This window comes from Trichechus manatus, unplaced genomic scaffold, assembly GCF_000243295.1.
Source record: "Trichechus manatus latirostris isolate Lorelei unplaced genomic scaffold, TriManLat1.0 scaffold00006, whole genome shotgun sequence".
Taxonomy (NCBI): Eukaryota; Metazoa; Chordata; class Mammalia; order Sirenia; family Trichechidae; genus Trichechus; species Trichechus manatus.
The window spans coordinates 28049897-28064264 of record NW_004443942.1 but is presented as its reverse complement, the minus strand read 5'-3'; the positions used below and the strand labels follow the sequence as shown (position 1 = coordinate 28064264).

The window sequence follows — 14368 nt, the reverse complement described above, 5'->3', positions numbered from 1 at the left end:
GATGAAAGGGCACTTGAGGCCTGAAGGTACAAGCTATTTACCTAGAAGTACAGACATATTTCCCTGGGCAGCACAGACGGTTTGTGCCAGCTACATCCAAAAGGTTGGCAGTTTGAACCCGCCCAGTGGCACTGTGGAAGAATGGCCTGGTGATCTGCTTCTGTAAAGATTATAGCTAAGAACACCCTGTGGATCTCAGTTCTACTCCGTAATACATGAGGTCGTCATGACTCCAAATTGACTCCATGGCATATTTCAATATTTTTAAAACTGGTGTAGCTGCTTGGAGGCAGCCAGGCTGAATCTCAGTTCTGAATGGAGGAAAGTTGGGAAGCTCCAGCAAAAGTGGGGCTAAGACGCTTGAAAATGCATGGATTTTGAGGAGATAACTGAGCAGTGCAGAGGTAACTTGGACAGAGCTGGAGGGAACACTGTAAAGAGGTGGCTCTGTCTTTTGCTGCCTGAGATAAACCATGAGGAATGAGAAAGTGTATGCAAAGTTCATGATACCAAAAAAAGTTTTTGTAAATGATATTATTACTATTATTATTACTAAGAAAGGCTCTGGACCAAAGAACCTGGGCCCTACCTCAGTTCTGCCCTAATCTGGGTGGCTCTGGACAAGTCAGCCACTCTGAACACAATTTTGAGTATATGAACTTTCTGGGGAACAGGTTCAACTTTCATCAGATTCTCAAAGGACTTAAAAACCACTGATATAATGATCCTTCCTGCTATGGATTGAATTGAGTCCCCCCAAAATGTGTCAACTTGGCTAGGCCATGATTCCCAATATTGTGTGATTGTCCATCATTTTTGTCATCTGATATGATTTTCCTACGTGTTGTAAATCCTACCTCTATAACATTAATGAGGTGGGATTAGCGGCAGTTATGTTAATGAGGCAGGACTCACTCTACAAGATTAGGTTGTGTTTTAAACCAATCTCTTTTGAGATATGAGCGAGAGAAGCAAGTGGAGAGACATAGGGACCTCACAGCACCAAGAACGTAATGCCAGGAGAAGAGCATGTCCTTTGGAGCTCCTGAGAAGCTCCTAATCCAGGGGAAGATTGATGACAAGGACCTTCCTCCAGAGCCAACAGGGAGAGAAAGCCTTCCCCTGGAGCTGGCACCCTAAATTTGGACTTCTAGCCTACTAGACTGTGAAAGAATAAACTTCTGTTTGTTGAAGCCATCCACGTGTGGTATTTCTGTTATAGCAGCACTAGATAACTAAGACACTTCCTTTTCAAGAGGTTGAATATTTATCTCACGTATCCAGAACCAAATTGTCTCATCCTACTTTAGGATAAATTATACTCATTATCTCTATGCTGTTGCCCTTTTTTCCAAAGATCACCAAATTTATTTTGTGTTTCCCTCAAGGAAAAAGATGTTGCTTCAATTCTAAATGATATGTTCCATATTATTATTTGAATATAAATCACAACACTCACAATTTTTAAATCTTAAACTTTTATTTCGATTTAAGTATAAAATTGTTAACAATAACCATAATGTTAATAAGCAGTAGAAATATTAAAATATAAAAATAAGTATTGAAAACTGGCATTTTGTTTAATTTGAAAACATCTGACAAGGAAATACAGGTTCCTCTGCATCAAATAAATCCATTGCATCCTGGTACCTGAACTTTCCCTAAAACAGCAAAAAAAGTAGGCTCTTGGAAGCCATTAAACAAACTGTCAGATTATCTGTAAGAAAATAAAGTGAAGTGCAATTTCCATAAAAAGACAAACCTCATCAAAAATGAATTCTAAGGTATACTTAGGTAGATTACTGCAGTAAAAGTTAAAAAATAAAATAAGTACAAAGTATCCACTCCTCTTTAAAATCTCTTCCATCAAAAGAACAGACCATCTCTCATACAATAAGCAAGACACACACATACCTGCAATTAAAAATCACTTACATCCAAATGACAATTTGTTCCTCCCAGCCCCCACTGAGGCTTCCAAATCCTGCCTGCTAGCTTCGTGGAATTTGCATTCTGTTTGATGTAATATGAAACCCACACTCTCAACCAAAAAAAAGAAAATCTTTATCTTCATCTACATTTTGTGAAAACAAATTGAGGCAAAACTAAATTCCAGTTCACCTGGAAGGAAAAGACATCTTTTCCTCCTGCTCTTGCTTCTCTGTGCATGTTTATTAATCCCAAGGCGCTTTTTGACCTCACACCGACCATTCATCAATTTTCATCAACCATTACCTCTAGTCCCTGCAGTGCACCTCAGTGGGTTGGCAGGAAAACTTGTAGAATCAGGTTTCATGGGAGAAAAATGCATTGCACTTCTGAAGTCCCAGTCTATACTTCAAAAATAAAAAATATACATGCTCCATTCAGTGTGGAGAATTTCCCTGGAGTACGTGACTGCCTTTACCATGGGCATTGTTAAAAATAAAACTCAAGTATAAAACCAGGGTCTAGGATATTGCAACCTCAACAATGAGGACAAAAACAACCACAGGCAGCATTTCTACATACTGAGATCCCTGCAGCCAGATGCTCCTGGGGTTTATCAAAATGTGATCTGATTAAGGGATTATTGGGAAGGTTGTGCTATAAATCATGCTATTAGTCACATGCATTCAAAATAGTTCCTACAATGCTATAAAAGGGGAATTTAATATTGGAAAGTATTTACAGTGCCGCCAATTGAGTAACAGAGTGGAAATGGGAGAAAATCTACAAATCAGCGAGCGCCAGCATACTTCAGGGAGTAGGGTGATTACACGAATTTAGCTGTTTATTACTGCAGAGACATGCTATAAAGATTAAATGGGATGAAGGGAAGGGGTGGCTTAAAAACTATTAATTTCCAAAATGCAAAACTAAGAGTTTTTAAGAAAAAAAAAATTTAAACATGTATATGGTTTTGATAACTAAATTACAAACACCTTTGATATTCTGTGTACAAAAAGAGAGGAAAACTGCTATTTTTTTTTTAATGGAAAATAGTGGGTTCAATCCCTGCAAAAGCACCGAATGCATACCATTTAGGCTAATGTCACTGATGCATGTTTGACAACTAAATTACAAACCTCTGTGATATACTGTGTATAGAGAGTAGCAATTATGGCCAATAAAATCAAAGGAAGAAAAAAACTAATTAACACTAACATATCATTATGACTCACTAGCATATAAAATCCCATGCCTGCTCTAAATTGCCAGCAATTGGAAAATCCCAAATTCCCAAGGATGCAGACAACAGTTTCCAGATGACTGGAGCCATCAGAGTCTTCGGGGTCTCTTCGGAGCTTTAGCATTGCTTTCTTATATCTAAAGATTCAATGTATGCAAATGACTTAGAAACCTGTTCCCTTCCTCCCCACCCCAAAAATGTAATCCCAAAGTTATGAACTGTTGTAATCAGTTGTGGATCCTAAACAAATTCTGATTCTACCTTGTGAACAACGATAGTGGTTATTTTTTGCAATGGTGAGAACATGGAATTTGGAGACAAAAGACCTGAGTCCAAATTCCAGATCAGGCATTTATTATCCCTGTAATCTGGGGCAAATCATTTAACACCCATCAAATGCGGATGATAGCAATGCCTACCTCACAGAATTGTTGTGCAGAAAAATGAAGCAAGATGAGTGTGCAAACATTCCAAAAGTGGTTTAAAAAAAAAAAAAACTGTACAACTGTTAAGCTTTCCACCACACCCTGAGGAATCCCCATCTAAACTTAGCATGGGGAAAGCACAAAGTTATCAAGCTATAAAAATGTGAACACAAGGAAAGCGAACTGATCATTATAGAAAGAATAACATTGCAGAGGGAGGGACTATCTGAAACCTGAATTTAGTGAATTTTCTCATATAGAGAAAATCTGGCCGAGAATTTTCAGCAAGACAGTAAATCTCCTTTATGCAGTGAGCAAATCTAGATTTTAAAGACCTCTGTGGCATTGGGGTTGTATGGAAAAGCATTTGGAGACTCTAAATTAACTGAAATTAAAAAGTAACCTATTTGGCCACCAACAGCTAAGTAAACATGTGTTGTCAGAAGATTTAATAACTGTGGCTAACAATTGTGTTCTTCTATTTCATTATTGAAAAAATCATGGCAACAGATGACTCCTAAGCTCTTAAGGTTACAACAAAAACATGTAAAGCTGGAAAATGACTGATCTTCACAAAAATTTTCCTGACATAGGATATTTCTGCATAAATGTGACAAATAGGGAAATGCATCAAGAGCGTTTAGTAAAGGTCAATATGCCATACAAATGTAAGATATTGTTAGAGAAATCTGAAAAACTCTTTTGAGTCTTGTAGACTAAGCCGAGATACATGGGATTTATAAAATAAGGAATTCTACAAAAATGAAATAAGATAACAAGAAAACACTTATTATATCTCAATACAAAATATAATAAATTGAGGGAGAAAATGAAAACCACAAAATGAATTCCCTCCCTGGCCTTATTGGCTTTCCCTCTTTGACAACCTTGGCTTTGATTTTGATGTCACTCATTCACCCTCATACACGTCTTTGTTCATCTCTGGTCCCCTGTGGTTACTCCTGCTCTGAGTTATTGAGCTTTCAAATAACTGATTTCTCCTGTTGCTCCTCTGAACTCACTAAATGGCTCAAGTAATCAGCTCATGGGTTACCCGTTTCTGACATGGCTTCAGCATCTGAGGCCTCTCACAACCAGCTACCTCTTGGGTAGTGAACATCCACACCCAGTAGTGAAGGGTGCAAGGAGAAGGCTTCAGTGCAACCCAGAGGAAAACTCAATTGCAAACCAACTCATAAGACATTGCCCTTCTTAAAATTCCATTGAATCTTGACTTTCCTGAGAGTACCCTAGGCCTAGTTGGTCTCCTAAGCTTGCCTGCGAGTTAATGGTAAACACAGAGTTTTTTAATGCATTATGAGCATTCATAAACTTCTGGAGGTATTTGGAGGTGTACAACCAGTGGTGTTTCAGGACGTCTTCCATTTCATAGCACTTGGACTGCCTGGCATTCATTTTCCGGAAGCGCCTGAACAGTTTATTGCCAGACTCATTTCCCTCACTTGCCCATGCCCCAATGGATCCATCCCTCTCAATAATTTCAGGGACATGAGCCAGGGTTTTGTGAAAATAATTGGTAATTTTGCCCTCATATCTATACTTGAACTTGGTAGAGAGGAGCTCAGCAAAACGCTGTGAGTTGAAACTGTACTGGCACAGAGATTCTGGGCACTCTTTAGCAGGACATGATGATCGCCAAACGGGTTTCATCTTCAGGTAAAGGTCCATCAGCTCCCTCAGAGCCTCGTGCCTCTCCTCAGAGGGAATTAATTCACAAACTGCTTCAACAGTCTCTTTGGTCATGAGCTTCCTGGCAAAGTTGCCGTTCATCCTCATGATTGGCTTTAGGTTCATCTTCTTTCGGAGATGTTTGTCTAATGTGGCCTGCCATCTTTTCCTTTCCTCTTTGGAAGCATCGGGATTCTTGTACACTTCACCTATCTCTAGCTGGAAAATCCTGTAGAACTCAGCTGCATTGCCAATGTCACAGTGGAGTGCATCTATGGAAGGGACTGTCTCAATGAAAGGTTTGGCTGAGACCCCTTTCACCCGATCCCGCAGTTCTTCCGCAGACTCATGATAGGGATTGGAACGCCAGACCTCATAGCGCTCCAGGTTCTCAGCATGGCTTCTGGTGATGGAGTGGAAGACAAGATTTTGAGAGGCTTCCAGGCGGGTGGCATCACAAAGGGTACAAATGTAGAGTGAGCCAGAAGCTTCAAGGCCTTCCACTTCCCGGACAAGTTTTTCGTCATATCCAGTGCCCCTAAAGATGAACTTGAAAGTCCTAAGGATGCCTCTCATCTCAAGCATTAATTCACTACTCTTCATGGCCTCCCTCTCTGCAATGAGAGGGCTCAGGATGGCAGTCAAGGTCTCGTGATCGGACTCATCTGCTAGCATAAGGCACAATGGCTTGCAACACAGTTCAGAGTTAGGTTTGGTTTCCTCAAACACCTTCACATTCTGTGAGCCAAGTTCTACAGTAATATTCATGATAGTGAATGAAAAACGAACTGCCTTTTCTGGTACTACTGGCCCACTCCCGTGTTTCTCACTCACATCTCCCATTCCATCGCAGGATTCCTTCACCACTACGGTGAAGGGGCCACTTAGGTAGTCATCAAGGTCTTGGGATTTTATGCCTTCCAAGATGTCTTCTTCTATGTCCATCAAAGCAGACACCAAAGCTGAGTCATAGCGGAACCTCTTTGCAATGGTGTCCACTGGGTAATCATCCACAAAGGAGGACAGTCCAGACAGTCCATCAATGATGCCCACATTAGTACTAGAAGACACATTCTTCAGAGGTGGATGCCACTCAAAGGGATGGTAGCCTGGCAGAAGTATCTTCTCAGCATTCCGAAGGGCATGCAAAGGCTGAAAAATCTGCCTCCCTGTGATGGCTTTCACAGTCCTATACATCTTGTGGTACTGGCTGCAGCTAAGGAAGGTATTGATACGGATGGCCAAGCAGACTGCTGGCTGCAGGCCAGACCCCCGGCCCTGCATAATGGCCTCCAGCTCATCAGCTTGTCTGTGCTCATTCCTCGCCCTCAGTACCAGCAGGAACAAGGTCAGGCACACAGACTTCACATCTCCACCTTCTTCTTTGTCAGCAAAAGCCTTCACTTGCAGCTTGAGCTCCCTCAGACGGTGCTTCTGAGCTCTCCGGCTCAGAGACAGGAGATGTTGGCGGGGCCGGCCCCCTTTATTAATATGCACAAAAGTCTCTTTTGATTCCTTGTGGCTTGCGACATGATGATTGTATTTTTCTAAGCTGACCTCCTCATTGCACTCTTTTGATGGACATTTCACCATGAGGGAGTTTAGGATGCTCAGAAAGGACTTCACCGGACTCTCCAAGTCAGTAGGGAAGCAGGGATATCGGCAAGAGGGACAATAGCTGCCCGTGACTTTGAGGCATCTGAGAATGCAGATCCTGCAAAATACATGCTTACAGCTGGTCTCCACGGGGTCAGCCAGAATGTGTTCACAAATCTGGCAGGAGATAGATTTCAGAAAGTGCACTGGGTAGTCCACCACAAGGAGACTGGTGCTAAGGTGTATCTTACTGCAGTTGGCAATCTTCTTCATGACTTTCTTGTTGCTGATCCTTGTCTGAGCTCTTCTCTTGCATTGGCAGGCTTGTCTCACTCGGTCAGCCACAGTTTTGAGTTTTTTGCTGAGCTGAAGACTTGGCTGCAGACTCTTCCTCTTGAGTCCCCGACGGACAGCATGGCAGATGTCACAGGATGGTGTGTGGGGGTGCCACTCCATGGTTGCATTCCTGGGGAAGTAAACCTCAGATGGGGCACAGCTAAACTTCCTGTGCATGATGTTCCAACAGTTATGGCAGAACTCAGTGGGGTGGATCGAGTCAACATCTGACTTCACATCGATCCGAAAAACCTTGGCAATGAGGTCCGGCCAGGAAGTGACTCTCTTCTCCTTCTTTCGTAAAAGGTCTTGGGTTTTACTATCCACAGGCCCATGGACGGGATATCTCCTGTTGTGCCCATCAGTTTTAAAAGAATTTCCACAGATGCGGCAGAGATGTCGAAGGTTGGCTTGGTGGATTGCTTTGCCCCTTGCTTTCCCATTGTCACAGGATTTCTTTAAAAACGTAGAGTGGGTCTTTAATGTTGGTTGAGTCAGGGCTGGCTTCTGACCACCAGCCTTGTCCAGAACTGCTGGTGACTGCTCCAGAGAGGGTCTCCCCTCTGAGGAATCCTTCTTTTCTGTTTGAGCTTCTTCAGCTGACTTTTCAAAAGATCTCACCCTGAAGAGCTTAAATTTCCATTCTGAAAATTTAATATACGGGTGCTGAATTTCATCTGGGGCAGAACTGAGTCCCAGGCTGGGTGACAGAGAGACAGCCATGTTGGCTGAGGGACCTGGAGACAAAAAACAAGTCAGATTAGGAAAAAATTCAGAGAATTGATGAGAGGGAACCATTTTTTTAAAATTAATTTCCTACTGTTGCATCTTGGAAGTAATAAAAATAAATACATTCAATTACTTATTCATTAATTCATTCAAAAAGTTATTTATTAAACCTTCATTTTTAAGGCAGTATGTAAGGTGCTGATCATACAGCAGAAAACAGTCATTCCTTGTTCTTACAGAGCTGATGGTCATTTATACCTTACATTACAGTTATAAGGAATCTTAGTACATGCACCACCATGGTTTGTTTTGTGCGTGTGTGTGTGTGTGTGTGTGTGTGTGTAATTTCCTTTCCAAAACCTTAAGGTTTTTGATGATAAAATCTTTAAAGAATGATCTATCTTTGTCTCTCTAAGGTCCCTAGTACACATTAGGTGCTCAATAGTTATTTGTTGTGTAAATGCCTGGGTAGACTGGCTACTAAAACCAAAGAAAGTCATATTGTTTTCCCATTTTATTAGCCTTATTGCACTAGCTGAACACTATATTTTCAGCTTCTTAAAGCAGTCCTCCAAGAGGTTGGTTGGTTGTTTCATCCAAAGCAGTCATACAGGGATGATAAACCTACAGATCCAAAGAAACTAATTACTCACTACTTTAAAGGATGAAGAGAATTTTGAGCTTTATGAATGCAAACTAATAATAAGTATCATGGATATTAACTATGCTTATAATTTTAATTAGTGAATGCTGCTGTAAATTATAAGGCTGTATCTACATTCTAAACAATACCGCAGAATGCGCCAAACCTGCCACAAACCATGATAGTGCAGGTACTAAGATTCTGAAGGATTTTTAAGATGAAAAATCCAAGTGCTTTCAGATGAAACTTGCACAGGTCATCCTGAAGGTCACTACTGGTCAATGGTCATTAGCTCTATAGTTTTTAATAGGAGGAGGTAGGAGTTAATATTTTTCTTCTGGTAAAATCCAATAGCAACAGGGATGGATACGCTACGTCATCATCAAAGTCCTGTTTACATATGTCTAGAAACCTTCTCTCTCTGGGTTGCAGTGTAGACATCAATAGTGATGTTAAAAAAAATCTGAAAATGACCCAAATAGCCCAAACCAAACCCACTGCCATCAAGTCAATTTCGACTCTTAGTGACACTTTAAGACAGAGTAGAACTGCCCCCATAGAGTTTCCAAGGTTGTAAATCTTTATGGAAGCGGATTGCCACCTTTCTCTCCCACAGAGCAGCTGATGGGTTCAAACTGCCAACCTTTTGTTTAGCAGCCAAGCGCTTTAACCACTGCACCACCAGGACTCCATCCAATTAGCCCAATCTTCCCAAAATTCTTTATGTAATACTTAACTAGAAAAAGAGCATCTATATTTTCAGTCTATCATCCATATCTCTCCAGTTTTTCTGGGTCAATTCTTTTGACCCATCAATTATATCAAACAACACTTTTTCTCAATTAATTAACTAAATTGATGAGTTTTCTTATATTTAGGGAGTTAAACATCCTCAAATGAACACACTTGGGCACGGGGAGAAAGGTAGAAGCTAATCCTGACCGCTGCTAACAAAGTTTCTTTTTAAGTCATTTCTTTAAACTATTGTTGTTCCATCTTTCATATATTATGCTTCAGAAATTGAGGTTTTCCATAAAAATTAAAAGCAAATTTCCAGGACTTGGTTAAAAGGAAAATCAGGTTAGATTGTTCCATATGCAGGACTATGTGAGTTATACAGTTCTAAACCATTTTGAAAGTCTCATTAACCACAAAATTATTTCAACTGCAGCCCAACAAACACCTCAAAGTTGCTTATACCTCAATCTTCTTTCTTAATTCTATCCTGTGTTATCAGGTAATAGGCTTTTCTACTCATGTCTCCCTTTCCTTGTTGGCTTGAGCTCATCCCCAAATGCCTTTTTCATTCTTTTAGCCTTTACTGCTAATCTTGTTCTAAAGCACTTGTTCTCTGACATTCCAAGGTAGTATTTTGAGGACTTATATAAAGCTGCATGACCATCTCTGGAGCTAACCAAATGAAATACTGAACTTACACATTGAGTACGTCAGCCACAAGGCATGTTGGAAGGACCCCTAGAACTATCTCCCCACCTACCCACTCCTCCGCTGCCCCTCACTGCCCTGAAATGTTATGTCAAATTCTATCAGAAGATGTCCATTCATTGAGTTAAGGCGTGTGTCTCCTGGAGTCCCTGAAGAATTGCAAATACCCCCATAAAAAGAGTGTCATTGCCAAGTAATTATTCGTCATTAACAACCAAATTCAAATTTATTTGTTAGATTGTTTTCCAACTCAACTGCCAGAAATCCATTCAAACTAGAAGTAAGAGGGGTGGAAGGGATGTGTTGTTGTTCTTGTTTTTAAAGGAATATACACCAAGATGCTAATTGTGGTTATCTGTGGAAGTTATAGAGGTTTTATATTTTTATCCTTACCTAAAATAAACATGTATTACTTTTGCAAGAAGATAAAACTTTCAAATATTATATCTAATGGAATATCATTTTTTTAACCTATCAGATTAGCAAAGATTGATATTACACAGCATAAATTAATCAACTAATTAAGGAAGGAGTGTAAATTAGTATAATATTTTTAGTGGACAATTTAGCAAGGTCTATCAAAAGTATAAACATATGTTATCTTTGATGCTATAAATCTGCTTTCAGAAAGTGACTCTATAGAAACATTCCTATAGGTATATGGAGATATTTATAAGAAGAGAGAGAAAAATTTGTTTAAAAACCAACAGGACATTATTAAATAAAGTGTGGTCCAGATGTATGATGGGAAATCACATAGTAATTTAAAATTTCTATATGCATTGTATAGTTTCCTAGATGCAATGGTGCATTTGTGCAATTTCTATATGCATTGATAACATGGAAAGATACCTACATGAAAAAGCAGAGAACAGAACAATAGCAAGTATAATAGGCCCTCATTTATGCAAATATGTTCATATTTGCGTATTCCTGAAAGTACGGAAATTCTGGAAGGATATACACTAAAATCTTAACAGTCTTTGATCTCTGGAGAATAGGATTGGCACTGGTCTCTTTCATTTTCCATTTTACTCATTTTTGTATCATTTGAGTTTTTTGCAACAAATGTATTATCGCTTAAAATTTGTGATCAATTCATTTTGGAATTTTTAATGACTAGATTTATATGTACCCATAGTCACTGTCCATATTTTTTCCAAAATTTCCCCCAGAAAACTTTGAGACCTGGCTAAAACTCACATTTTACCACCATCCTTAGCTTTTCTTTCTTTTCTGGTAGATATATAGAAAGGGGACTAAAAAATAGACCTGTAGATAGCATGGAGCCTTGGTGGTACCGTGGTTAAGTGCTTGGCTGCTAACCAAAACGTTGGTGGTTCAAACCCACTAGCCACTCTGTGGGAGAAAGATGTGGCAGTCTGCTTCCATAAAGATAACAGCCTTGGAAACCCTATGCGGCAGATCTACTCTGTCCTATAGGTTCTCTATGAGTTGGAATAGACTCGACGGCAACGGGTTTGGTTTAGACAGCGTGAAGTTAGGATTATGAAAGACTTATTTTGTAGTCATTGTTTCGACACTCAAAAATCCTGCACATTCTTGATCTCTTCTCTTCTAACGAAAGCTCTCAGCAGTAGAGCAGCCTCAGAATTTAAAAGGCTCAGGGGAAGATGCTGGCTCAACCCTATCCCCACGGGACACTGAGTCTCCACATTGTCATCTTCTGCCATCATAGGGCAAAGATTCATTTTGACAAGCCAGTCTAGGGTGGCTTGGACTGGGCTGAAGCTGTTGTTTATGGTCAATGCTATCATTAGCTATTTCAGAGGCTGGGTCACAGCAACAGCCCACCACCCTGCCCTCCATTCCTATCCCAGTCCTCACCTTACACACACATACAACCTCACACTTAGCTCGCAATCTCCCCTCTTATCATCTTCAACTTATTTTATACACTATTTCCGACTGACCACTGTGTGGCCAGGTGAGAGCCCTCATTGTCCACTCCATTCATTCATTCCAAAAATACTATTGCCTGCTATTTGCCAAACACTGTGCATCAAAAGCCTTTCTATAAGTCTCAAGCACCCATAAAATGATCCTAAAATTCTTGCCCTTCCTCCAGACAACTTCTTGTTTGAATCATTTCAGAAAGAGACCTGTCACAACCCCTATTCAGGAATCCTGACTCAAGAGCATAATCTCAAAACAGGGTCTCTACAGTGGCAGTTCTCAAAATTAACATCTATCTGAATCACTAGGGAGTTTGTTTTAAAATCAACATGAGGACCGTCAGGCTTCAGAAAGTCTGATTCAGTATGTATGGGATGGAGTCCAGAAATCTGTATCTTTTAACAAGCATTCCAGTGATCCTGATGTAAGTAGTCCAGAGGTCATACTTTGAAAATTACTAGTCTCCTTCTTAGTCCAATTTAGTTCAGGAAATTCCTGGCAATGCTTGGCATTATCTAGAAAACTAGACGTTCCCTCCCACCCTAGAATTTGTTGGCCCTGATTATTTTTCTTGCCTGGACTATACAGCATTTCTTTCCAAGAGTCTCACCCTTCTCCTTTTGCTGATTCATTTACTCATTCATTTAAGAAGCACTCTTGTTTTTTTATTGCTGCAAAAATATGGATAACATAATATTTGTCAATTCAACATCTTTCACATGTTCAATTCGATGACACCAATTACATCAATTATGTTGTACAACCATCACCAATATCTGTTGCCAAATTATAAGAAGCTCTCCTTGGTGAATGTAATTAATGTCACTGAACTACAGATGTAAAAAAAAGTTGAAATGGCAAATATTTGCACATAAATATCACAAATTTAAAAATTTTTTTAATAAAAAAGAGGCACCCCTTAAACCCTTCCTATGCCTACAGCATTCATTTACGATAATTTGGATATTTTACACTTTTCTAGAAACCTCCAGTGTCTTCCTAAACTTGGCTTCTTGCTCCTTTCCCATTTTTATACATTAGAAAAACCAGATTGAGGTCAGCTTTCCTTGCTCCTTCCCCTCATCCCCTGGAAGGAAAAAAGCCCAAGTATTTCTGATTAGAAACAGAAAAATGTAATAAATATTGTGGCTCAAGGCATGAAAAGTGTTACCTTGCTCAGCAGGCTGCCTGGTCAACTTGTTGGGATATCTGTAATTTGGTTGATATTACTAGATACCAAATAGAACTCAAAGTGTGTCCTCCTCTCCCTCCTTGCGCTCATACCCTTCAGAGCAGACTCCTGCGTTATTTATCAGCCTCCACTGTCCTTCCCTAGACTCCCCCACCATCAAAGGGCTAACCACAAATAATGGCAGCCAATCATAGGCCAGGAGCCTCAGCTCCAGCTGACACCTGGCACTTGAGGAAGCTGAAGGGGGTGGGTGGGAGGACCTGAATGTAGAACCATGCAGGGGCATGTGCTGGAGCATTGCCAAAGCTTCCAGTTCACTCCCCAAGACGTCAGAAATCATCTTCCCAATACGAGCTCTGGCTTTTCCCAGGCTTCTATAGCTCTGTGCCTCTGTATCTTCATCTGTAAAATGGAAGTAATAGTAGTATATACCTCAAAGAGTCAATGAAGTTATAGATATGAATTAAGTGAGAGAGATGATAGGAAAATACTTGGAATAATGCCTGGTCCTTAGTAGATGCTCGTCAAATATTCACTACACTATTATGTTTTATTATTATTTTGAAATGGGGTCCAAACCATCCCAGAACCCTCTGACCTTGTCAATTCTTGGTCAAGGAAGGTTGACACCCTTTGCAACACCACTAAGTTTAAACATTACTAGACTTGAAGTCAATAGACCTAGATTTAAATCTTGGCTCCAGTCTTTGATGAATTACTTATAATTTCTGAGCCTCAATCTCCTCATCTACAAACTAAGATTGATTATATTAGTCCCCAGTTACTGAGAGCAATGGGCCAGGCCTCTAAGGAATTTATTTGTCATTTAATTCTTACAACAATCCTAAGCATTTGATATTATTGTCTCTAGCTTAGAGAGAGACAACAGAAGCTCAGGGAAATGGAGTAATTTGCCCGTGGCCACACAGCCATAAATGGTGAAGGTGGGGTGGGATTCCAAAGCCCATTGTCTTCATTTCCTGGTGTTTTTGAACAGAAATACCACAAGTGGGTGGCTTCCAAGAACAGAAATTTATTTTCTCACAGCTCTGAAGGGTAAAATCCATATCAGGGTCTCAGCCGTGTCAAGTCCTTCCTTGTTGGTAATCCTAAGAGTTCCTTCGTTCCTTGGCTTGTAGACGATCCTCACATGGTGTCTGTCCTCCCTGTGTTTGTGTGTCTCTGTATCTAATCTGCCTTTTCTATAACTCAGAAGTGATTAG

General features: G+C 40.2%; 1 protein-coding gene across 1 annotated transcript; it reads right to left on the bottom strand.

Annotated features, from left to right (window-relative positions):
* Nucleotides 1–4492: 4492 nt before the first annotated feature.
* On the bottom strand, nucleotides 4493–7941 carry RAG1 (recombination activating 1). The gene has a single exon (XM_004369807.2). The coding sequence runs from the start codon at nucleotides 7939–7941 to the stop codon at nucleotides 4810–4812; it is 3132 nt and encodes a 1043-aa protein (XP_004369864.1). The 3' UTR covers nucleotides 4493–4809.
* Between the last annotated feature and the right edge of the window lie 6427 nt (nucleotides 7942–14368).

Bases quoted from the DNA above. Each gene is read 5' to 3' on its own strand.
- RAG1 (XM_004369807.2), bottom strand. From the start codon at position 7,941: ATGGCTGTCTCTCTGTCACCCAGCCTGGGACTCAGTTCTGCCCCAGAT.